This window comes from Monodon monoceros, unplaced genomic scaffold, assembly GCF_005190385.1.
Source record: "Monodon monoceros isolate NGI ecotype Baffin Bay Population unplaced genomic scaffold, NGI_Narwhal_1 Super_Scaffold_15, whole genome shotgun sequence".
NCBI lineage: Eukaryota > Metazoa > Chordata > Mammalia > Artiodactyla > Monodontidae > Monodon > Monodon monoceros.
This window is the reverse complement of record NW_021703771.1, coordinates 74,817,256-74,836,763: the sequence shown is the minus strand read 5'-3', so window position 1 is coordinate 74,836,763 and position 19,508 is coordinate 74,817,256. Positions and strand designations below refer to the sequence as shown.

The following is a 19,508-nucleotide window of genomic DNA, read 5'->3' as shown; positions in this document are numbered from 1 at the left end:
ATCTTTGCCGGGAGAATGCAATTTTTTTAACCCCAAATGACCTGAGTGAAGTCCCACTTCAGAATTCCCAGGCAGGAAGTTACGTATCATCTGCTAAGAAAAACGTGCCAGGGTTTTTGTGTTTGGAGAGTCTACAGGCTGACATTTATGTGCACATATCATGTGCCAGGCAGTAGGTGGTCACTGTTTCAATAGTCACAACAATTCTGTGTGCTAGCTATCATTATTTCCATTTTACACATGAGGCTCAGGGAAGTGGCTTAGCAAAGGGCATCCATCACCGCCTAAGTAAGTGCCCGAGTTGCTTCTCTTGAATGCCTGGGCTCTCTAAGACAAAGTCCACGCTGCGCCAAGTGTTCAAGAAATTAACGGAGGCCGAGAGGCTTCAGGCCACACCATTAGGTGGGAGCAAGGAAAGACTCCAAGAGCTGTCGACAGCCTCCGGAACCCATCAGCCAGTGAGGAGACAGTGAGCCACTTAGTAACTATCAAGTACCGTTTATCTCAAAGTTACCACAATAAGCAGAGGCTCCCTGGAGGGGAAGCTTGGCATTATAAAGAACCCCAGAGATAATACGATCAAATCTTCTCCGCTGTGACAGCAATGGGCAAACCTGACAATGTGTCTATCTGAGATTCCAAGGCTTGTTCCCATCAGGAACCTTCAACTGTTAAGAATGAATGATCCTTAACGTTTGCAGTCAACATATCTACAGTATGTTTTTTAAATGTTTTTTCATCTAAATATAGGGACGCTGAATCATTGTCTAACTTCTACACTTAAAAATATCCGGGCTTCCCTGGTGGCGCAGTGGTTGAGAGTCCGCCTGCCGATGCAGGGGACGCGGGTTCGTGCCCCGGTGCGGGAAGATCCCACGTGCCGCGGAGCGGCTGGGCCCGTGAGCCGTGGCTGCTGAGCCTGCGCGTCCGGAGCCTGTGCTCCGCAACGGGAGGGGCCCCAACAGTGAGAGGCCCGCGTACCGCAAAAAAAAAAAAAAAAAAAAATATACCAGTGCAGTGAATAATTGTCTAATAATTAGCAGAGAGAAAGCAAAGAATTCAGCTCCGAGAGAGGAAATAGTCTTTGTGATGGGAGCCTGTTATAATTAATCACGATTACAAATGCTTCTCTGACGAGATTGCAGCCTCTGGTGAACATATACAAAGCAAATAGATGTCACCAACTTCAGCATCAGATGTTTCATCAAAGCGTCAAGATGACAAGATATGCCATTATTAACAAAGCAGAACTAGGTGACAGACAAGAGCTGGTACCATTTTTATGTTTACATTTAATGTATATGCACCTGTGGCATATTCCATATCCTTTTTTCTTTAAATGACCACAGGGATACACACTTTAGAGATGTTGTCATAATTCTTCCTTCCTGGCATTTTACTTTCCTTTAACTTTCCACCTCGGGTTTTTAGCCCCAGTGGTTTTGGCTCTTTATTCTTCTTTAATACTCCATCAATTGAAAGAGACATGTTGTCTGAAGATCAGCTTTGGATGAACAGGTAATCAAGGGTACAACATTTTTACAGCAGAAGACTTTCCAGGAGTAACAAACATGCCTGCCAATGGTAACACCGGGATCCGGCGGGCAAAAAGTTGGAGTAATTGGAGTTAGTTTGTGGATAAGGAGAGAAAAGAAGATCCACTGTAACACAGAGGGCAGAGGAGCTGCAGTCAGGGGTCTGACAGGCTCTCCAGGGAGCCAGTTGGATAAAGTTACCTGGGAGTTAAGTACGTGAGGCTCTTCAGAATTACTGAGGCATATAAAGAATTGTGGTCAGAAAGATGTTCAGAAAATGGGGAGAAATAATTATTAAATTGATCTTGAAGGCCAAACCAACGTTCATTAGAGACTGTAGATTTATACGTATTAAGCTTTGACTCATGAATTTTTCCGCGTCTTGGAAAACACTTCCTAAATGGGTGGTGTTCTGAATGAGAGCGGATTCTGAAGGCTTTATGAGGACCACATAGATGGGGAAAGAGGATGGGAAGAAGCAGAGTCAACTGATGGTGAATGCGGACACCACAGGGTTTTCATTAAGGTCCGTCAAAATTAAGGTTCAAATAACAATCAGTTACTATCCATGAGATAATCTTGCTCTAAAATTTCTCTAAATAAAATTAAATAGCACAGTTAACAAAGCCGCAGGAGAGCAGTTACAATCTCTATTGTTATTATTACCCTCCTGTCCTTGCATACTTTTTTAAGCCTAGCGGAAGGGAGGCCTTTAAACTAAAAGCACTTAATTTTATTGAAAAAAAGGCATGAACTGACTCCGTTTAAGCCAGAGATTCTCGTGAGTGATGATGACAGTTGTCACTGATCGAGGACCTACTATGTTCCAGGAACTGCATTAGACACTTTATGTACAGTTTCCCCTTGATCTCACAATAACCCAAGGAGATGGGCATTATTTTTTTCCCATTAATAGTTTGACATTATCTAGATCTATAGTACACTGAAAAAGATGATATGTTTCATCATGGTGGGAACAGCACGGAAAAAATGGGGACTTTCTAGGTGCTTTCTGGTCATGCCCAGCAAATACGCGTCTATTAAATGACTGAAGGGTCTAATACTTGTTGGCAGTTCACAGGCTGTGAGGAATAAAAAAAATTAATAGTTTATAGGGAAATTAGGACATACACGCATGAAGAACCCATCCAGGCTAAAATAAAACACGGAAAACCCCAAACCAAAGAATGATGTCATTCACTTTCATATATTTGGCTTAAATTTCATGGTGGGAATTCCATAACTGATGAGTTATTGAATAAATTAATGAAATTATTGCATCAATTATTGAAATCAGTGCACCAACTTCCCAAATGCTAGATTGTGAGGTACTGGCTCTAAGAACTAAAATAGTCTGGAGAAGAAAATCTCATTAAGGACTTGGGTTGTAGCAAGATTTCCTGAATGAGGTGAGATCTGAACCGGACCTGAAGAATTTGAAATATCGGAATTACAAAGAAGAACTGAAGTCATGCTGGGTAGCAGGAATACAGTAAACTAAATGGGCACAGAACCTCCTTCCAGGTCCCCCTCTGTAGCTCCAGCTCCATCCTCCTCTCCCACTGCTGCTGCCTCCCAGCCTTTTGCCCTGAGCTCATCTGCTCTGTTCGCATTTGCCCTACCTTGAACCCTGTCCAGCTAGTTCTCAGAATGCCTTGACACTAGCATTGATTTGGCTAGGGCATCTTTGGATTAACTAGCAATGCCTCTGTCCTTTGGTGGGGAGTATAAAAACAAACAGTGTTTGTCCTATGGATGATTAGAGGCTTTTGCAAGCAAAGTAATAAATTATTCTGTCCCCGAAATGATGAATCCCTCCCACTCGCAAACAGCTGTGAAGAGGGCTTCCCCTGGAAATGTTGGCATTTGGGAGACCTTCTCAAGGCTTCCAGAAAGACATTCCTAGCAGGTCCTCATAACAACCTTTCAACTCCCCTTGTGTCTCGGCCCTAAAGTCAAGGCCAATGTAAACACACTCTTCTCAGACTCTGTTGACAGGGGCTCAGCCCAAAACCCAGGGTTCCTCCATACACTGAGGTCTTGTTTCCCAGGGACCAGAAAAGCATCTTCTAGTGAAGGTTTCCTGAATCATTTCTAGCTTGGCTTCCGTCAGAGATTCCAGGAATTAGAGTCACTTTGTATTTTGTCTCATGACAGGTGAAGAGCTGCCCCTGATCAGAGCAAGGAATTGGTTGGGTTTTTAGAAAAGTCCATACCTCCAGTTGCGGGAAAAACCTGTTGATCGTCGTGGTGACCCTCATATGACTGATCACTTTTTGACTCTGAAAAAGGCCCTGAGCTCCACACCACTGTGTTTAGGAGTCATGTTTTTTTTGATTCTGTTTTTCAGGAACAATATGAGACACCAGGAGTTGTGCTCAGCGGCAGATCCGCTTTTCCAAAACAGAGCTCACTTTTGGAGTGGAAAGAGCGATTCCACTTTTCCCAAGTGGAGAGACAGCTTCTGTTTTGCTACAGCTCGTGAGCCAGCAGTGCCGTCCTTACAAGAAAAGATGAGCTGCTGGTATCTCATGAAAAAGACAACTATAAACTCTGTCAGTAAAACAGTGCCTTGTATTTCCAAAATAGCGTTCCAACCCTCCCAGCGCAAGGGAGCTCACAGAAGATCCTGAGAAAGGGGTAAAAGAACAAGGATAGAGCAGGAAAGTTTAACTGGTGTCAGGGGGTAGCAGGTGGAGGTCCAAATCCTGCGGTGGGAAATACTGTTTGGAGATGCTGGTGCCAGTCTTTACTAAATACTTTCTTGTGAGGGCTTAAAGTTTTTCCTCTGGGATTTAAAATACTTAGGTCTATAAATCCAATATTTTGATGGCAAAAGTCCTGCCCTTTTTATTACATAATATGAAAAAAAAACACCCTCCCATAGGAACAGACCAGTAATGCAGGAAAAAACTCTGCAGATCTGAAGGATATAGTTTTGATTACCAAGATCATAGCAGCTCCTTTTGTTGATTTTATAACTCCAGCTAATTTCACTTCCTGTCCGGGGTATTATTTCCTGGTAAAGGTAGGAAGAAAGTCCCAGCACTTGACAGGCCTGCCTTCCCTGAAATTAACAGATTGCCCACACGAGAGACGTCGGCGTGTGCCAGCCCTCCAACGAAGAAGGAGAAGGTTCAGGACCTGGCACTGTGCAGCCGAGTGGCACTGCTCCCAGAACTGTCATCCAATAAAGAGCCATTATGGAATCTGGACCCTTCAACATACAGGACAAATGACTCAAATGAAAAGCACAATGCACGTTGAGTGGAACCTGAAACTTGAATGGAGTGGTAATCACTTCCTTAGTAGAGACCACATTATTTTTCATGCAACTTCATTCTGTAATTCAGTCCCTGCCTAGTGTAATAGTACAGATTTCCATTTATCAGTTAAGTGAGAATGATTACTATGACAACCATTAAGCAACATAGGTTACTAGCATTGGTGGGGAAGAGAAGTGGAAAATTGTTAGGGGATATGGGAAGGGATTGGCATTCAACAGGAAGAAACAAAACATCTCAAAACACAAGGGAGTGCCGACGCTTTCCATATGGGATCAACACAAACTGTAGTTCAGCTATTGGGAACTTTGAGACCGTATCGAATGATGTAAGAAACTAAATCTAAAATCAGGTCCAGGGCTTCCAAACAGTTGTGATTTGTATGTGAGAATGAGGTCTCTGGCATGAGGTAGGCCTGAGGCTGGGGGACTAAGGTCCAGATTAAGGGCATCTACAGTGCAGGTGGCACCTCACTGTTAAGCTTCAGGTGGTGCAGACTGGGGATCTAGTGCTTAGACTCAACTACCAAGGAGTCTGGGACGAGTCAGGGTTCTGATACAGGCTGAGCCATAGTTTCCATCTGGGTGACCTGGAGTGACTCATTATGCAACAGCCAACCTCACCACCAAAAAAAAAAAAAAACAGATGCCACTCTCAACTAAGCTTTCTCAAATGAATACATAGGAGGGGACAGTTGAATTAGACACCATGGATCAAATGAAAACCACTCTTCCAGCTGGACCAATGTACCGAACTCCACGTTCCTCGGTTTTAGAACTAGGTTTTTCTATCTCTGAGCCAATTATATATTTCAGCTAATCAGTTTTGACCAGAAACATGGTCTGTCTCAAATAAGCCTCTTTGCTTATGATCTGGAACTTAGAATTGGTCACACTATCCTAACAGGGTCACTCACTCTACTTACTTTCTGACATATACAACTAACAACAGACTTATGTCCACATACATGTACCACTTTAATAAAAACATCCCCCAATATCTGTGAGAGGATAAAAGTATTTCAACAGAAAGGCCATTGGATTCAATGTTCAATTTTTGGTTTTCAGTCACCATTTTTGACCAGCATGGTTTCACCTCCATAAGTAATTTAAAAAGAAGATAGGCATTTTATTTATTTTTTTATTTTAAATGTGTTAATTGTTTCTATCAATTTGTGATTATGTCTTTGTAGTAGGTAGCTTGTACCTGGTTGAAAGTACAAATAAATATTTCTTCCAGTAACCAGCATTAAATTTTCCCATGTTATCCACTCACCAGAATTAAGCAAAATGATGGATTTGAGGCACACAAACTCCTCTCCCTGGAGATTCATCATACGGAACCGAGACGATGTAGCCAGCAACATGTCAAAGATCTCCACCATGCCCTCAACACATTTTCCCTGGTTCCTATGAAAACACAGGAAAAAGGAATTAAAGAACAGGAAAGCTTCCAGAAGAAATGATAAGGTTCACATTCATAAAAATTTACTGGCTCCAAATCTGTAACAAAAAACCACAGCCCATTCTCTTCATAGAGCATGAACATTCACTTGAATTCTAGAAGGCAAGATGAAGAAAGATTTTCCATCAATAAAACATTTTCATTTCAAATTCTTAGAAGAGATGTATTATTCAATCCCCAAATCTGTCATGCTGAATATGAAGTTCTTCAACCTATGGGTAATTAAAAATGATTCGAATTCAGGTAAATAATTTTTCTAACAAATATTTATCAAACTGCTACTATATTCTAGACATTGTGGTAGTAATGAAAATAAAAATAGGGCCTCTAATCTCAATATGCTCATGACCTTGAAATAATATAATCAGTTTTAATAGGCTTATATAAAATGCTTTTGAAATACAGGACAAACTATGAAAACTATGAGCTGTAGTTGTGCTGGAACCATTGGTGTTGCCTAGGATGACAGGTAAAGATTTGCCGAGTGGGTGGCATTTGAGTTGACATTTTAAGAAAATGTAAATAGGATTTCATTGAGCTGAGGTGTGAAAGCATCATTGGAAGAGGCCCTAAACATGGAAAGGAGGAACAGTGTGAAAGAACTTGGAGCAGTGTGCTATAAGCAGAAGGAGATAGGAGAGTAATCTGGGAAAGAAGGACAATGTCGGTTGATGAAGGATGTCCTACATCATTATATAAGAAGTTTAGGCTTTTTCCCTGTACAACAGAGCTTTGGCATCAAGGATTTAGCATTAATAGTTGCAACTACTGAATAAGCAAACTCAAAGGTTCAAAACATGTAATATTTTCAAAAGAAAGTATTAGTATCTTTTCCGTAGGGTTGGTGCAAAAATTAAATGCAGAGATAGATGATACATGTGAAAGGAATTCATTCATCTTGTTATTCATGAGCTGAATTTTGGGCATGATGGGTTTGGGGGGCTAGAAAGAAGCTAGAATATTTTATGCGTATGCAAACATATGTTTGTGCAATATATAAAAATTTAAAACATGAACAGTAAACACGTTGTCCAGCACCTTGTTTTGTTTTTAATTGATATATTTTGGGGTTCTTCATCAATGGTTTTTAAGAGCTGCATAATTTTTCACTAAACAAAATGCTATTATTTCTCTAACTACTTCTTTGTTGGTTGATATCTAGTTTGATTTCAAGTATTGTGCTGTTACAAACATTTCATGCAATGACTATACTTATGTTTATGTCTAGACACATGTATAAATAGCTATAGAATAGATTCCTAGAAGCCAAATTGCTAGATTGGAGGACTTATGTATTCTTAATTTGGACAAATAGTTCAAATATTGCTTCTAAAGAGCTTGTACCATCAGGCTGTTGATTGGAGAATATATTGATATAAGCTCTTCCTCTGAGCTGCCTGCTTTTGTAATTTGCCCATATTTTTTGTTGGGTTTTTGGTCATTTTCACATTGACTCTTAAGAGCTCTTTATATATTACAGTAATTAGCCTTTTGTTCTATGTGCTTTTAATTATTTTCTCACTATTTGTCATATTTTTCTTTTGATTTTGTTTCTAGTATTTTCTTCTGCAAAATATTCAATTATTAAATAATCAAATTTATCAAACTTTCATTTATGGCTTTAGAACAGTATGTCTTGCTTGAAAAGGTCATTCTCCCTTCCAATAACATATTAAAAACTACCTTATGTTTCCTTCTAATACATTTCCATGTCTTTACACTTAAATCTTTGATCTTCTGGGATTTATTTTTATAACAACTTTATTGAGATATAATATCATATCATATCATTCACCCATTTAAAGTGTAAAATTTAATGGATTTTAGTATATTTATAGAGTTGTGCAATCATCATTTGAGATTTCCTTTGGTGTAAGATGCGAGACAGGGATTCAGCTTCGTATTTTTCCAGGCAGCTACTTAGTTTTCTTAACACCATTTATGGAATAAGCCATCTTTTCTCACAGTGACTTAAAATATGCTAGGTGGGGCTTCCCTGGTGGCGCAGTGGTTGGGAGTCTGCCTGCTGATGCAGGGGGCGCGGGTTCATGCCCCGGTCCAGGAGGGTCCCATGTGCTGCGGGGTGGCTGGGCCTGTGGGCCGTGGCTGCTGGGCCTGCGCGTCCGGAGCCTGTGCTCCACAGCGGCAGAGGCCACAGCGGTGAGAGGCCCGCATACCGCAAAAAAAAAAAAATATATATATATATATATATATATATATACTAGGTACTTTTGATAAATTCATTTACTTCTTACAACTTCTCTTAAAGGTTAGTATTATTTTCCCTATTTTCCAAATGAGGAAATTAGGACTCAGACTTGTTAAGTCAAACCACACTGCCTACCAACCAAAAGAAAGTATTCCAACAATAAGATTTTCTTTGTCTTCCTTTCTTGCTCTACTTTAATTCATTCAAAAAGACTTATTGAGGGCCCCTTATATATCAGGCTTTGTGCTAACATTAGGGGACAGAGAAGAAAGCCACGGCCATTGTTAATGAAGAGATCAGGATGGGTGGAGGGGGTGAGATAAATTAGGAGTTTGGAATTAGCAGATACACACTACTATACATAAAATAGATAAACAACAAGATCCTACTATATAGCACAGGGAACTATATTCAATATCTTGTGATAAACTATAATGCAAAAGAACCTGAAAAAGAATATATATATGTGTGTATGTATGTATATATAAATAAAAAATATATATATATATAACTGAATAACTTTGCTATATACCAGAAACTAACACAACATTGTATATCAACTATACTTCAATAAAAATTTTAAATAAATAAAGAGATCCAGAACAGGGGCAAACAGACAAGAAAAAGATGAGTGCAATACAACAGGATACATTCCCCAGAAGAGGTATAGAAAGAGTCTTATATCTAATGTCAGTCTCCCCAGATTTAGCCCAGATCAATATTGAAGCAATTGTCATAGAATTCTCCGATAAAGGTAAAAAGAGTTTTTATGTAAAATGCTTAGAATGGCATGTAGCACACCGTAGGGGCCATATTTAAGTCTTAGCTACAGACATATTGATAAATAGGTAGATCCATAGGTATCCGGGTAGAGGTTGGCCTTTTTACCTGAAGTATCCAGAAAACAATTGCCACAGTGCATTTTGCTTTGTGGAAGTCCAGGTGCATGAGAGCTTGACATAAGCAGAGGGGAATCTTTAAAAGCTATATTGGCAAGGTGGACCTTCAAGATGGCGGAGGAGTAAGACGTGGAGATCACCTTCCTCCCCACAAATACATCAAAAATATATCTACACGTGGAACAACTCCTACAGAACACCTACTGAACGCTGGTAGAAGACCTCAGACTTCCCAAAAGGCAAGAAAATCCCCATGTGCCTGGGTAAGGCAAAAGAAAAAAGAAAAAACAGAGACAAAAGAATAGGGACAGGACCTGCATCTCTGGGAGGGAGCTGTGAAGGAGGAAATGTTTCCACACACTAGGGAGCCCCTTCACTGGTGGAGACTGCGGGTGGGAGTGGGGAAGCTTCGGAGCCACGGAGGAGAGCACAGCAACAGGTGTGCAGAGGGCAAAGCGAAGAGATTCCCGCACAGAGGATCAGGGCCGACTGGCACTCACCAGCCTGAGAGGCTTGTCTGCTCACCCGCTGGGGCGGGTGGGGGCTGGGAGCTGAGGCTCGGGCTTCGGAGGTCAGATCCCAGGGAGAGGACTGGGGTTGGCTGCGTGAACACAGACTGAAGGGGGCTAGTGCACCACAGCTAGCCGGGAGGGAGTCCGGGGAAATGTCTGGAACTGCCTAAGAGGCAAGAGACCATTGTTTCAGGGTGTGCGAGGAGAGGGGATTCCTTCCCTGTCTGCCCACAGAAGGCAGAGCACTGCCTAAACGAGCTCCAGAGACGGCTGTGAGCCGTGGCTCTCAGCACAGACACCAGAGACAGGGACGAAACACTAACGCTGCTGCTGCAGCCACCAAGAATCCTGTGTGCAAGCACAGGTCACTATCCACACCCCCCCCCCCCACGGGGAGCCTGTGCAGCCCGTCACTGACAGGGTCCCGTGATCCAGGGACAACTTCCCTGGGAGAACACACAGCGCGCTTCAGGCTGTTGAAACGTCACACCGGCGTCTGCCACTGCAGGCTCATCCTGCATTCCAATTATAACTACTGTACCCCTCCTTCCCCCAGGCATGAGTGACCCAGAGCCCCCAGTCAGCCGCTGCTTTCACCCTCTCCTGTGTGGGCGGGGCCAAAACCAAAGCTGAACCCCAGGAGCTGTGCAAACAAAGAAGAGAAAGGGAAATCTCTCCGTGCAGCCTCAGGAGCAGTGGATTATATCCCCACAATCAAGTTGATGTACCCTGCATCTGTGGAATACCTGAATAGACAACGAATCAACCCAAAATTGAGGCGGTGGACTTTGGGAGGAGCTGTAGACTTGGGGTTTTCTGTCTGCAACTGACTTCTTTCTGATTTTTATGTTTATCTTAGTAGTTTTTAGCACTTGATATCACTGGTGGATATGTTTATTGATTTGGTTGCTCTCTTCTTTTTTTAATTACTTTTTTATTTTAATAATTTTTTTATTTTAATAATTTCATTTTATTTTTATTTTCTTTCTTTTTTTCTCCCATTTCTTCTGAGCTGTGTGGCTGACAGGGTCTTGGTGCTACGGCCTGGTGTCAGGCCTGAGCCTCTGAGGTGGGAGAGCTAAGTTCAGGACGTTGGACCACCAGAGACCTTCTGGCCCCATGTAATATCAATTGTCGAGAGCTCTACCAGATATCTCCATCTCAATGCTAAGACCCAGCACCAACCAACGGCCAGCAAGCTCCAGTGCTGGATGCCCCATAAAAAACAACTAGCAATACAGGAACACAACACCACCCATTAGCAGAGAGGCTGTCTAAAATCATACTAAGTTCACAGACACCCCAAAACACACCACCGGATGCAGCCCTGCCCACCAGAACACAGGCACCAGTCCCCTCCACCAGGAAGCCTACACAAGCCACTGAACCAACCTTACCTACTGGGGACAGACACCAAAAATAACAGGAACTACGAACCTGCAGCCTGTGAAAAGGAGACCCCAAACACAGTAAGTTAAACAAAATGAAAAGACAGAGAAATATGTAGCAGATGAAGGAGCAAGTTAAAAACGGACCAGAACAAACTAATGAAGAGGAAATAGGCAGTCTACCTGAAAGAGAATTCAGAGTAATGATAGTAAAGATGATGCAAAATCTTGGAAATAGAATGGAGAGAATAAAAGAAATGTTTAACAAGGACCTGGAAGAACTAAAGAGCAAACAAACAATGATGAACAACACAATAAATGAAATTAAAAATTCTCTAGAAGGAATCAATAGCAGAATAACTGAGGCAGAAGAATGGATAAGTGACCTGGAAGGTAAAATAGTGGAAACAACTACCACAGAGCAGAATAAAGAAAAAAGAATGAAAAGAATTGAAGACAGTCTAAGAGACGTCTGGGACAACACTAAATGCACCAACATTCAAATTATAAGGGTCCCAGAAGAAAAAGAGTAAAAAAAGGGTCTGAGAAAATATTTGAAGAGATTATAGTTGAAAACTTCCCTAACATGGGAAAGAAATAGTCAGTCAAGTCCAGGAAGCACAGAGAGTCCCATATAGGATAAATCCAAGGAGAAACATGCCAAGACATATTAATCAAACTATCAAAAATTAAATACAAAGAAAAAATGTTACAAGCAGCAAGGGAAAAGCAACAAATAAAATACAAGGGAATCCCCATAAGGTTAACAGCTGATCTTTTGGCAGAAACTCTGCAAGTCAGAGGGAGTGGGAGGACACATTTAAAGTGATGAAAGGGAAAAACCTACAACCAATATTCTCCACCCAGCAAGAATCTCATTCAGATTCGATGGAGAAATTAAAACCTTTATAGACAAGCAAAAGTTAAGAGAATTCAGCACCACCAAACCAGCTTTACAACAAATGCTAAAGGAACGTCTCTAGGCAGGAAACACAAGAGAAGGAAAAGACTGACAATAACAAACCCCCCAAAATTAAGAAAACGGTAATAGGAACATACATATTGATAATTTCCTTAAATGTAAATGGAGTAAATGCTCCAAACAAAAGACACAGACTGGCTGAAGGGATACAAGAAAAAGACCCATATATATATGCTGTCTACAAGAGACCAACTTCAGACCTAGGGACACATACAGACTGAAAGTGAGGGGACGGAAAAAGATATTCCATGCAAATTGAAATCAAAAGAAAGCTGGAGTAGCAATTCTCATATCACACAAAATGGGCTTTAAAATAAAGCCTATTACAAGAGACAAAGAAAGACACTACATAATGATCAAATGATCAATCCAAGAAGAAGATATAACAATTGTAAATATTTATGCACCCAACATAGGAGCACCTCAATATATAAGGCAAATGCTAAAAGCCATAAAAGGGGAAATCGACAGTTTAACACAGTAATAGTAGGTGACTTTAACACCCCACTTTCACCAATGGACTGATCATCCAAAATAAAAATAAATAAGGAAACATAAGCTTTAAATGACACATTAAACAAGATGCACTTATGTGATATTTATAGGACATTCCATCCAAAAACAACAGAATACACTTTCTCCTCAAGTGCTCATGGAACATTCTCCAGGATAGATCATACCTTGGGTCACAAATCAAGCCTTGGTAAATTTATGAAAATTGAAATCATATCAAGTATCTTTTCCAACCACAATGCTATGAGACTAGATATCAATTACAGGAAAAAACTGTAAAAACTACAAACACATGGAGGCTAAACAATACACTGCTAAATAACGAAGAGATCACTGAAGAAATCAGAGAAAATCAAAAAATGCTTAGAAACAAATGACAATGAAAACACGATGACCCAAAACCTATGGGATTGAGCAAAAGCAGTTCTAAGAGGGAAGTTTATAGCAATACAAGCCTACCTCCAGAAACAAGAAAAATCTCAAATAAACAACGTAACCTTACACCTAAAGCAGTTAGAAAAAGAAGAACAAAAAAACCCTAAAGTTAGCAGAAGGAAAGAAATCATAGAAATCAGATCAGAAATAAATGAAAAAGAAATGAAGAAAACAAAAGCAAAAATTAACAAAAGTAAAAGCTGGTTCTTTGAGAAGATAAACAAAATTGATAAACCACTAGGCAGCCTCATCAAGCAAAAAAGGGAGAAGACTCAAATCAACAGAAATAGAAATGAAAAAGGAAAAGTAACAACTGACCCTGCAGAAATACAAAGAATTGTCAGGGATTAATACAAGCAACTCTATGCCAATAGAATAGACAACCTGGAAGAAATGGACAAATTCTTAGAAAAGCACAACCTTCAGAGACTGAACCAGGAAGAAACAGAAAACATAAACAGACCAATCACAAGGACTGAAATTGAAACTGTGATTAAAAATCTTCCAACAAACAGAAGCCCAGGACCAGATGGATTCACAGGCAAATTCTACCAAACATTTAGAGAAGAGCTAATACCCGTCCTTCTCAAACTCTTCCAAAATATAGCAGAGGGAGGAAAACTCCCAAATTCATTCTATGAGGCCACCATCACCCTGATACCAAAACCAGACAAAGAGGTCACACACAAAAAAAACTACAGGCCAGTATCACTGATGAACATAGATGCAAAAATCCTCAACAAAATATTGCAAACAGAATCCAACAGCACATTAAAAGGATCATACACCATGATCAAGTGGCGTTTATCCCAGGAATGCAAGGATTCTTCGATATAGGCAAATCAATGAATGTGATACACCATATTAACAAACAGAAGGATAAAAACCATTTGATAATCTCAGTAGATGCAGAAAAAGCTTTTGACAAAATTCAACACCCATTTATCATAAAAACTCTCCAGAAAGTAGGCATAGAGGGAACTTACCTCAACATAATAAAGGCCATATATGACAAGCCCACAGCCAACATCATTCTCATATGGTAAAAAACTGAAACCATTTCCTCTAAAATCAGGAACAAGACAAGGATGCCCACTCTCACCACTATTATTCAACATAGTTTTGGAACTTTTAGCCATAGCAATCAGAGAAGAAACAGAAATAAAAGGAATACAAATCAGAAAAGAAGAAGTAAAGCTGTCACTGTTTGCAGATGACATGATACTATACATAGAGAGTCCTAAAGCTGCTACCAGAAAACTACTAGAGCTAATCAGTGAATCTGGTAAAGTAGCAAGATACAAAATTAATGCACAGAAATCTTTTGCATTCCGATACACTAATGATGAAAAATTTGAAAGAGAAATTAAGGAAACACCCCCATGTACCATTGCAACAAAAAGAATAACATACCTAGGAATAAACCTACCTAAGGAGACAAAAGCCCTGTGTTCAGAAAACTATAAGACACTGATGAAAAAAATTAAAGATGATACAAACAGATGGAGAGATATACCATGTTCTTGGATTGGAAGAATCTATATTGTGAAAATGACTATACTACCCAAAGCAATCCACAGATTCAGTGCAATCCCTATCAAACTACCAATGGCATTTTTCACAGAACTAGAAAAATTTCACAGTTTGCATGGAAACACGAAAGACCACTAATAGCCAAAGCAATCTTGAGAAAAAAAATGGAGGTGGAGAAATCAGGCTCCCTGACTTCAGACAATACTACAAAGCTACAGTAATCAAGACAATATGGTACTGGCACAAAAACAGAAATACAAATCAATGGAACAGGATAGAAACCCCGAGGTAAATCCACGTAAATATGGTCACCTTATCTCTGATAAAGGAGGCAAGAATATACAATGGAGAAATGACAGCCTCTTCAATAAATGGTGCTAGGAAAACTGGACAGCTACATGGAAAATAATGAAATTAGAACACTGCCTAATACCATACACACACACAAAAAAAATTCAAAATGATTTAAAGACCTAAATGTAAGGCCAGACACTATCAAACTCTTAGAGGAAAACATAGGCAGAACACTCTATGACATACATCACAGCAAGATCCTTTCTGACCCACCTCCTAGAGAAATGGAAATAAAAACAAAAATAAACAAATGGGACCTAATGAAACTTAAATGCTTTTGCACAGCAAAGGAAACCATAAACAAGACGAAAAGACAACCTTCAGAATGGGAGAAAATATTTGCAAATGAAGCAACTGAAAAAGGATTAATTTCCAAAATATACAAGCAGCTCATGCAGCTGAATATCAAAAAAACAAACAACCCAATCCAAAAATGGACAGAAGATCTAAATAGACATTTCTCCAAAGAAGATATATAGATTGCCAACAAACACATGAAAGGATGCTCAACATCACTAATTATTAGAGAAATACAAATCAAAACTACAATGAGGTATCACCTCACACTGGTCAGAATGGCCATCATCTAAAAATCTACAAACAATAAATGCTGGAGAGGGTGTGGAGAAAAGGAACCCTCTTGCACTGCTGGTGGGAATGTAAATTGATACAGCCACTATGGAGAACAGTATGGAGGTTCCTTAAAAAACTAAAAATAGAACTACCATATGACCCAGCAATCCCACTACTGGGCATATACCCTGAAAAAATCATAATTCAAAAGAAGTCACAATGTTCATTGCAGCACTATTTACAATAGCCAGGACATGGAAGCAACCTAAGTGTCCATCGACAGATGAATTGATAAAGAAGATGTAGCACATATATACAGTGGAATATTACTCATCCATAAAAGGAATAGAAATTGAGTTATTTGTAGTGAGACGGATGGACCTAGAGTCTGTCATACAGAGTGAAATAAGTAAGAAAGAGAAAAACAAATATCGTATGCTAACTCGTATATATGGAATCTAAAAAAAAAAAAAGGTTCTGAAGAACCTAGGGGCAGGACAGGAATAAAAACGCAGACGTAGAGAGTGGACTTGACGACATGAGGAGGGGGAAGGGTAAGCTGGGATGAAGTGAGAGAGTGACATGGACATATATACACTACCAAACGTAAAATAGATAGCTAGTGGGAAGCAGCCACATAGCACAGGGATATTAGCTCGGTGCTTTGTGTCCGCCTAGAGGGGTGGGATAGGGAGGGTGGGAGGGAGATGCAAGAGGGAGGGGATATGGGGACATATGTATACATATAGCTGATACACTTTGTTATACAGTGGAAACTAACACACCATTGTAAAGCAATTATACTCCAATAAAGATGTTAAAGAAAATAAAAAGAAAGAAAGCTATATTGGCTCCTCGAGGGGATGAGCTGGTGATCACACCAAAAGGTGAGTTGGCCTTAAGCCCTAGTGAGCCTTAAACTAGAAGTGGCCTTAATCTAGAAGTGAGCTTTTCTTGTCCTGTAGTTGAATTTTTTTAAGTGGCACATTTTCTTTTTGGTGAAAAAATAAACAAGGAGAGGGGGAAATGTTTGGAGGATAAAGCTTTAAAAGTAACAACTCATAGCCAAAATAGTGAAATGTTCCTTTATCAGTATAAAGTCTTTGTTTACTTAACAGACTGCACACCGGCAGGGGAGGACATCTCTGTGTGGGAGGGAGCCTGTGTTCACCTGCTGTGAGCAAAAGTTCAGATCAGAAACTGAGAAAGTGGAGTCTTAACAATTCTCTTCTCATTCCCTTTCAATAGTCTCCCACATTTTCCCATGAGGAGCTTGTTCTGTACTCTTCCAGAGAGAGTGTATTCTTCTCAGCCTCTTCTCACTGGATATCCTGCTATTTCTAAGCAGCAATTATTATCTGGCCACAGCACAGTGCTGGCTCTTCAGCACACATTAGGACTGAGCCCTCAGCCATGGCATACACCCACAACTCTCAATTCAGTTCTCGCTATGCGTGTGTGTGTGTGTGTGTGTGTGTGTGTTTTACTTCAGAGGATGTGGAGGGAGCATACGTTAAGTATAAATCATTGAGACAATATGATAGAAGGACCCTGGGGCTTACCTTCCGTACAAACAGAAGAGCTTCATATTTGCTGGTGGGAGTCTCAAATTTGAGGGCTCTTGGGGGAATATTCACTGCAGTGAAGCTGCAATTTTCTAAGCAATGCTCTAAGAGTCTGGAAGAACTTTACGCTGATGACTCCAAAAGAATGAACACACTACCTTTCAATGGGAAAAACTCACTTGGTCTAAACACTTCAGCCAATCCATTATTTGCGTAATAAATTAAAAGTGTGTACTTTGATGGCCCTGATGATATTTTCAGTAAATCACTAGAATGTTGCCTGCATGGAAATGACTGATTACGTGGTATGTGAGGGTCTCTCACCGGCATTACCACCAGGTGAAAATGCTTGCCATGTGAGCTAGTGGACAGGTGATTTGTCACCCTAAGATCAGGTACAAATCTATGTGGACTTGGAAGGTTAACTGACACTTGTCACCTGCCCGACACAAAGGAACCCTTTACTGTCCACTGAGGTCATTACACATTGGGGTCAGGGCTTCATTTTCAAAGCCCTGTCAAAATATCCTACACTAACTTCAAGGAGCCAGTCAGGCTAGCACATTTAACTCAATTTCAGGGGACCCAATGAATCAATGCCTCAGAGATGGGGTGATTGTTAAGAATCGGGAGGTAACCTGTCTATGATAAGACAAGATTAGTCTAAATCCATGAGGTACTCTTGAGGTTGTGAGACACATGGGGCTTGGAAGAACAAGATTTATTTTTAAAAGAAGCACGGCTTCAGGCATAGAGCAGGAGTAGTTTACCAAGCAGACCAACCCATGACTCCCACTGTGAGACACGTCAGCCTGCAGTGATGAATTCCACCGATCACATCAGTCTGGCATTCAGAGCACCTCAGAACTACCTAATTCTGCTCCTTACCCTCTGCCAGTGAAGTCCAACTGCACTTAAGTCAAGGGAGAAGAAACAGGTTTGAAAAGAACATTTGCTCATGGAAGTTTCTCCTCTATAGAAACGAGCACCTGTTTTTCAGAAGCCCTTAGGTACCTATTGCTCCACGTGGGAAATAAAGAGCTCTAATGAGGGTGTGCAGATCAAACCTGCTTGTATACCTTCAAAAATAATTTTACAAAATGTAAAATTACCCCCTAGCCTCTCTTTGTATAAATGGATATTGATAGATGGAAACTGAAAACCCCCAGGGGATCAACATAAGACATTCAATTTAGCTGTCCTGAAAAGATTTACAATAGAGTTAGAAAAAAAGTTAAGAATTAAGAGGCTGTTTAATATCAATAGTGGCAGGTTTAGTTGTATTTAAAGAGCTTCTGTATCTTTGATGCTACAAAATCTCTCAGCAGATGCTCTGATATGCTGTGACTCCGTAACTCTTTGTATGATCAAGAGGTTTACATATACAACCCACTGATGTGTGGGACAAAATGCTGAAGATGGCAAATTGTAAGTGATATACCTTGAAAGATGCAAAATTTGAATGGTTGTATCTCAAAGCTGATTACTTGAGAGGAAAGTGGGTTAAGATTCTGGAATCCAACTGCCTGGGTCCAAATCTTGATACGACTATTCACCAATTATGTGACCTTGAACCAATTACTTAAACCCTTGTGTGCCTGAATGAGCATATACCCACAGTGGTAGGTTGAATAAGAAATAAATAAGTTGTTAGCCTATGTGGATCAATAAAGAAATTGGTCCTGAGAGTGGGCTACTAACATCAAAAATATTTACCCCCTTAATGCCAAGTAACAAGAAACAGATATAGCAAGCTAGAGAGCCCTGTTACAACATTGCAAAATATCTGGTAAAACCATGGTCTGAAAGAAATTGGAAGGCAGGCCACTCACCTGGAGAAGTGGACAGAAGGAGTCAGAGTGATGGTGTGTGGTCACCTGTACAAAAAAGAAGTGAACTCAAGCCAAGAACTGAATGGTTCTCAAGCAGAAACTGAAAGGAATGGGGAAATCCCAAAGATAAATAGTCTTACAAGTTTGGAAAAGCCAAATGCTTCTGGCTATGAAATATTAAAGAGATGAAGTTAAAAAGTGTTCTGCGTTTAAAGGCCAGTAAGCCTTCTCAATTTACAAGGTAACTCAGTGTTCAGAGAGACAGAGAGAGGGAGGAAATTGGGGAGCAACAGCATCTCTGGCATTGGAGCCAGAGTGGAACCAGTCAAAAGGAGTAGTGGTAAGAGAAGTGGCAGATTAGGAGGGACCAAGATGTTGATGGTTAGAAGGTCAAAAGGAAAAGGCAAGCAATGGGATGAACTAAAGGCAG

At 40.3% G+C, this 19,508-nt stretch overlaps 1 protein-coding gene across 7 annotated transcripts in view; it reads right to left on the bottom strand.

Annotated features, from left to right (window-relative positions):
- Positions 1-19,508, bottom strand: part of ESR1 (estrogen receptor 1) — a 493,708-nt gene that overhangs the window by 23,294 nt on the left and 450,906 nt on the right. For all 7 annotated transcript variants that reach the window (XM_029224354.1, XM_029224355.1, XM_029224357.1 and 4 more), the window contains one exon: positions 6,095-6,228. In XM_029224354.1, the coding sequence (XP_029080187.1) occupies positions 6,095-6,228 (134 nt within the window). The remainder of the gene's footprint in view (positions 1-6,094; positions 6,229-19,508) is intronic.